Below are 6,868 nucleotides of genomic sequence, written 5' to 3' on the forward strand. Positions count from 1 at the left end.
CGCAGGGCGCGGGAAGCTGGGGGCACCGCGGGTGCGGGTGCGGGTGCGGGGCGGGCTCACCTGCGCGTAGTAGAGCAGCCACAACTCGTAGAGCCGCTCCGAGGCGGCCATGGCCCGGCCCGGCTCCAGCCCTGTTGCGCGCCACCTGTCGCCGCCTCCTCCGCGCCGCCCGCCGGTTGCCCTCGGCCAGGCCCATGGGCGGAGGGCGTCACTCCGGGGCGGAGCGGCGCGGTACTACTGGGGAAGTCTGCGGCTGTGGCCTCCGCGGCGCTGAGCCACCCAAGTCTGCTCGCTCCTCCTCCTTCTTACTGCCGGCCGCCGCCCGGCTTCCTGCACTTCGCTGCAGTCACCGCCGCCCCGCCTCTCCCGGGACCGTGTAAAGGGCGGAGAGCCTGGCAGGAGGAGGGGCCTATGGGCCTGGCGGCCCGGGAGGGTGCCCCGCCGCCCCGCCCCACCAGTGCCATTGGAAGGGCCAGCTTGAGCCTCCGGGACGAGGGTGGGGGTGAGGAATTTCAGACTTCTCCAGGGTCTGAATCCGCCCAGGACGCTGCTGGCCTGACCGCAGTTGCAGCCATTCAGGGAAGGGGCGGCGGGCCGCGTGGGGGTGGCGAGGGTCCTTCAACAATAATGACCACCATTGGCCAGGCGCGGTGGCTCACGCCTGTAATCCCAGCACTTTGGGAGGCCAAGGCGGGCGAATCACGAGGTCAGGAGATCGAGACCATCCTGGCTAACGCGGTGAAATCCTGTCTCTAATAAAAATACAAAATATTAACCGGGCGTAGTGGTGGGCGCCTGTAGTCCCAGCTACTTGGGAAGCTGAGGCAGGAGAATGGTGTGAACCCGGAAGGCGGAGCTTGCAGTGAGCCGAGATTGCACCACTGCACTCCAGCCTGGGCCACAGAGCGAGACTCCGTCTCAAAAACAAAACAAAACAAAACAAAAACACACACACAAAACCAATAATCACCACTACCACCATGACGACCCCTTGTAGCGCTTATCAAATGCCAGGTGCTACTCTGTCGCTTTATGGGAAGACCAAAACGCAACTTTTGAGCTCTAGCTGTTTGTGGAGTGTGATAGCGGGAAGTTAGCAGCAGGACTAGCCTGAAATACCTTCGGGGCTGCGGTGCCCTCCCAGATCCCAGAGAGGCTTAGACCTAGACCGTTCCCACGGGTCCCCCTCCCTCCTCCAGGAAGCCTTCCCAAACGCTCCAGTGGAGGGGTTCCCCCCACTCCCCAACTCCAGGGCCCAGAACTTGCTTCACATATGTTGTTTTTTTAACCTCAAGAGGTGGGTGCCTCATGGCTCTGTTTTTTGTTTGTTGGTTGGTTTTGAGACACTTTGTCGCCCAGGCTGGAGTGCAGTGACACGATCTCGGCTCACTGCAACCTCCGCCTCCCTGGTTCACACCATTCTCCTGCCTCAGCCTCCCGAGTCACTGGGACTACAGGCGCGTGCCACCAGGCCCAGATAATTTTTTGTATTTTTAGTAGAGACGGGGTTCCACTGTGTTAGCCAGGATAGTTTGGATCTCCTGACCTCGTGATCCACCCGCCTTGGCCTCCTAAAGTGCTGGGATTACAGGCGTGAGCCACCGCACCCGGCCAGCTTTGTTTTACAGATGGAGAAACTGAGGCCCAGGTTGGCCAAATGAGGACCACCTGGGCAGCCAAGGGCAACAGGGACAGGGACCCAGGCTTGCCTGACTCTTTGTTGGGTCCCTGCCACCATCACCTCATGCCCCTTTCCCCATGCCCTCACCTCACAGTCTGGGCACGGGGAAAGGGGCACGGGGTGATGGTGGGAGGGACCCAACCCCTGGTGGGTCAGGTCCCCAGGGATCAGGCCCTTTGTTGGGGCTGGGGAGAAGTTTGCTGGGCCCAAAGAGGTGCTATTGGTTCCAGGAGTTGACCAGTCTGGAGACTCCTAGGCCTTGGGTGGCCAAGAGAACAGAGACCCTGTCCTGTTCTGTTCTCCTAGCTTCTTGGTCCACGCCTCCAGTCTGGACTTTTGTCCTGCTCCATCCATCATAGCTCTGAGCTGGGGTTTCCTGAGCACCTCCAACCTGCATGCCAGGCCTTGGCAGAGCAACCCATCCACTACAGGAAAGAAGGCTTAGACAGACCCAGGTTAGTGAAGACAAGACGGTTAGTGAAGGGAGGGCTAGACCTGTGGTCTGTGGCCCAAGGGCCTCTGAAGGGAGTTGGAAGGGGAAGAGTGGATGTCCACCTGTAGCTAGCTTGGGAAGGGAGGCCTCAGGGAGGGAACAGCCTAAGAGGCTAGTTGTCCCCTGGCAGTGGAGGCGGGGGGAGGCATGGTCTCCTATTCCCAAGTGGGGGGGTGTGTGGCTTTGGGGACCCCCACATACTGAAAGAATATCTCGACTTCAGCCGAAGTGGTCTCTCGGTTATCAGGACACTCTAGTTCATGCAGGAAAGAAGACTCTGGCAGCTTCTGCTGGGGAGCCATGAATCTTGTGGTGACTTGCAGTCGAGGCCAAACCAAGACTTTCTAAGCTGGGGATTGGGGGCAGTCCTTGAGGCCCACTGGACCCAGGTTGGGGTTTGCTCTTCCCCGGGAAAGGTAACTTGACCCTGAGGACGTTGCTGCTGCAGGAGGGGATGGGAGTGAGAGGGGATCATCTTTGAGTCCAGAGGGAAACAGCCATACAGTCAGGTCCCTCGCTGTACAGGCTTTTGTCTGAGCTGAGAGTGGTCACAGAGGGGCTTAGGGGCACTTGTCAGGTGAGTCTGGGGAGCCACTGACAGCGGTAGAGGTGTGAGGCATATCTTATATTAGGGTGGGATCGAAGTGGAGGGTCAGGAAAAGCTTTTTTTTTTTTTTTTTTTTTTTGGAGACAGAGTCTTGCTCTGCCGCCAGGCTGGAGTGCAGTGGCACGGTCTCGGCTCACTGCAACCTCCGCCTCCCTGGTTCAAGCGATTCTCCTGCCTCAGCCTCCCGACTAGCTGGAATTACAGGCACGCGCCACCACGCCCAGTTAATTTTTGTATTTTTAGTAGAGACGGGGTTTCACCATGTTGGCCAGGATGGTCTCCATCTCCTGACCTCGTGGTCCGCCCGCCTCGGCCTCCCAAAGTGCAGGGATTACGGGCGTAAGCCACTGCGCCCGGCCCAGGGAAGGTTTCTTGAAGGCATTCGAGCCTTGTCAGGTCAAGTGGACAAAGATGGGTCAGGGCATTCCAAGACGCCAGCATGGAGTGATTAGTGTGGTTAGTGCTTAGGCAAAACCGGAGCGATCGACGCACTCTTTTCACCTTCTCTCGGGTCTGAATTCTACTTGCTGCTCTTTCACTGATCAGCATTGGATAAATCGAGCCTTAGCTTTTTTTTTTTGCTGGCTCCCCACCCACTAGGCAAGTTGCCCGGAAGAATAAGGGCGGGGTGGGACGGGGCAGGGCGAGGCGGGGCGGGCTCTTCCATAATAACCCCGCATTGATTGGCTTTCAGGACCTTCCAGTCTCTCATTCTCGTCCTTGGATTGGCCGCGAGACATTTATCCGCTGTCCTTAGGCCTGCGCGATGCAAGACGGGAGAAAAGGAGGGGCGTCGGCGGGCAAGATGGAGGCGACTACGGCCGGTGTGGGCCGGCTAGAGGAAGAGGCGTTGCGGCGAAAGGAACGGCTGAAGGCCCTACGGGAGAAAACCGGCCGCAAGGTGAGAAATGTGGAGTGAGGGTCGTCGTTGAGGCGATTCGGGGTCCGGGTCGGGCTTGAGGAGAGCGGAGGGCTAATAAGGAAAGACTGCTGCCGAGGATGCGCATGCGCGGGCGGTAACGCATGCGCGAGAAGACGGCGCCCTCCCACGGTGTCTGGGGCTGCTTGGCGTGAGAATCCCCTGGCGCTGGTGCGGTGGTCGCGCGTGCGCGGGGGTGGGTAAGGTAGTGGTCAGCTATCCGCAGTCTATCTGAATCCTGCTTCCCGGGTGTTGCTCGTGTAGGTGTCTAGGGCTGCCTGTAGGTTCGGATACTTGTTGGGTTAGGCGTGATTTGTTCCGTTTATCTATGGCCTAGCTGGTCTTTAACCCCCGCCTTCGATTCTGAATCAGACAGACTCCCCAGTCCGGCAGCACTCCTTGGATAGGGCAGCAAGTGACAGCAATGAGTACACAGCCGGAGTCGTTGCGTGCAAAAATCAAAGAGGCCGGGCGCGGTAGCTCACGCCTGTAATCCCAGTACTTTGGGAGGCCGAGGCAGGCGGATCATTTGAGGTTAGTAGTTGAAGACCAGCCTGGGTAACATGGCGAAACCCCGCCCCTACTAAAAATACAAAAATTAGCAGGGGACGGTGGTGCACGCCTGTGATCTCAGCTTCTCGTGAGGCTATGGCAGGCGAATCGCTTGAACCTGGGAGGCAGAGGTTGTAGTGAGCCAAGATCACGTCACTGCACTCCAGCCTGGGCGACAGAACAAGACTCCGACTCAAAGAAAAAAAAAAAAAAAAAAAAAGAAAAGAAAAGATTTAGCCGGGCGCGGTGGCTCACGGGCCCAGCACTTTGGGAGGCCGAGGTGGGCGGATCACGAGGTCGGACATCGAGACCATTCTGACTAACACGGTGAAAACCTGTCTCTACTAAAAATACAAAAAAAAAATTAGCCGGGCGTGGTGGCGGGCGCCTGTAGTCCAAGCTACTCGGGAGGCTGAGGCAGGAGAATGGCGTGAACCCAGGAGGTGGAGCTTGCAGTGAGCCGAGATCCTGCCACTGCACTCCAACCTGGGCGACAGAGCGAGACTCCGTCTCAAATAAAATAAAAAAATAAAAAGAAAAAGAAGAAAAGATCTATTTCTAACTTAGTAACTTAGGGTGGGCCTTAGAAATTGGGAACGAGGGCCGAGCACAATGGCTCGTGCCTGTAATCCCGCACTTTGGGAGGCCCAGGCGGGCGGATCACCTGAGTTCAGGAGTTTGAGATCAGCCTGATCTACATGGTGAAACCCCGTTTCTACTGAAGATACAAAAATTAGCCAGGTGTGGTGGCAGGCACCTGTAATCCCAGTTACTCGGGAGGCTGAGACAGGAGGATCGCTTGAACTGGGAGGCAGAGGTTGCAGTGAGCCGAGATCGCGCCCCTGCACTCCAGCCCAGGTTACAGAATGAGACTGGTCTCAAAAGAAAAAAAAAAGGGGGGGAAAAGAAGAGGGCGTTAGTTCTTCGTTTGGGGATGGGCTTACTAGCCTATTAGTTGCCATATTCGAAAGCATTTTTCCTTGCTGTCGTTTACCACCAAATGAAAAGTTCCATTTCTGCTTTGTTCATCTTTCCAACGTAATGGAGAGGAAGAATTATTCTGAAGTTCATTACCTGTGTGCAAACCCTAGTTTGCTTTTTACTTGGACTTGGGACACATTGCTTCATCTCTCTGAGTCCGGGTTTTTTCATGTCTCCAGTGGGGAATGACTATCCCTACACATTCATTCTCATTGGGTTATTGTGAGATCTGATGGGATAATCTGTGTGAAAGGGCTGTAGAGACAGACCAGTGAGGGCCATAGTTGTTGGTTCTGTTGTCAGATGGGTGAAAGCAGTGTCTTTCAGTGTATGAAGTACAAAGAATGTTAAATAGCTAGACCTGTCAGAGATGGGGGTGCACTTCCCACTTTCCAACTGAAAAACAAAACAGGCTGGACAGTTTGACCCCTATTTTCCCTGGGGTCCTGTGTGAAACTGAAAAGGGAAGTAATAGAGAGTGAAAGCTGGCTAGAGTGGCTTCTGCTTTTGTTGGCTGCCTGTCGAACATAACAGACATCCCCTAAATTGCCTGTTCCAGAGAAGCTCAAGCCTCAGCCTTTCAAACAATGGCTAGTCCACCTGAGCTGTTTGCTTGAATTTAGGGCTCAGGTTATTGGGGCCAGGTTTGAAGTCAGAATGCAAAGGACAAAATAGCATCCACAAGGCCCATTGGCAGGGAAGGATGTGCTAGATCATCAGGAGAACTGGCCTTTAAAGAGGGATTCTTTCAGTGGGCTGGAAATATGGCCTGATTGTTATTTTTTCTGTGTTTTAAAATTGTGGGAAAATACACATACAATATACCATTTTAACCATTTTAAATGTATAATTCAATGTCCAGAACATTTTCATCATCCCAAACTCTGTACCTGTTAAACAATTACTCTCCATTTCCCCTTTCCCCAGCCCCTGGCAATCACTGTTCTACTTCCTGTCTCTGAATTTGACTACTCTAGGTACCTCATATAATCAAATCATACAGTATTTGTCCTACTGTGACTGGCTTATTTTACTTAGTATGTCTTCACAGTTCATCCATGTTGTAGCATGTGTCAGAATCTCAGTCCTTTTTAAAGGCTGAATAATATTCTGTTGTGTATACCATATTTTGTTTATTTGGGTTGCTTCTACGTTTTGCCTGTTGTGAATAACACTGCTATAAACATGGGAGTATGAGGCCGGGTGCGGTGGCTCACGCCTGTAATCCCAGCACTTTGGGAAGCTGAGGCGGGCGGATCACGAAGTCAGGAGATTGAGACCATCCTGGCTAACACAGTAACACCCTGTCTCTACTAAAAATACAAAAAATTAGCCGGGCATGGTGGTGGGTGCCTGTAGTCCCAGCTGCTCGGGAGGCTGAGGCAGGAGAATGGCGTGAACCCAGGAGGCGGAGCTTGCAGTGAGCCAAGATCCCACCACTCATGCCAGCCTGGGCGACAGAGTGAGACTCCATCTGAAAAAAAAAAAAAACATGGGAGTACAGATACCTGTTTGAGTATCTACTGCTTTGAATTCTTTGGGGTATGTATCCAGAAGTGGAATTACTGGATCATATGCTAAATATTTTTTTTTTTTTTTGAGATGGAGTTTTACTCTTGTTGCCTGGGCTGGAGT

The 6,868-nt window shown here is 54.1% G+C and overlaps 2 protein-coding genes across 3 annotated transcripts in view; one reads left to right on the forward strand and one right to left on the reverse strand.

The window, feature by feature from the left end:
- The window catches only part of NBEAL2 (neurobeachin like 2), a 30,086-nt gene extending 29,720 nt beyond the window's left edge, over positions 1–366 (reverse strand). The window contains 1 exon segment of the mRNA XM_017855715.1: positions 61–366. Coding sequence (XP_017711204.1) covers positions 61–111 — 51 coding nt within the window. The 5' untranslated portion in view covers positions 112–366.
- The window catches only part of CCDC12 (coiled-coil domain containing 12), a 63,163-nt gene that overhangs the window by 2,115 nt on the left and 54,180 nt on the right, over positions 1–6,868 (forward strand). Inside the window, exon 2 of one of the 2 annotated variants that reach the window (XM_017855714.1) lies at positions 3,476–3,682. In XM_017855714.1, coding sequence (XP_017711203.1) covers positions 3,548–3,682 — 135 coding nt within the window. In that variant the 5' untranslated portion in view covers positions 3,476–3,547. Of the gene's footprint in view, positions 1–3,475; positions 3,683–6,868 lie in introns of those variants that run through there. The other variant, XM_017855713.1, reaches the window with a different exon arrangement.

Source organism: Rhinopithecus bieti, unplaced genomic scaffold, assembly GCF_001698545.2.
Source record: "Rhinopithecus bieti isolate Rb0 unplaced genomic scaffold, ASM169854v2 scaffold_39746, whole genome shotgun sequence".
NCBI lineage: Eukaryota > Metazoa > Chordata > Mammalia > Primates > Cercopithecidae > Rhinopithecus > Rhinopithecus bieti.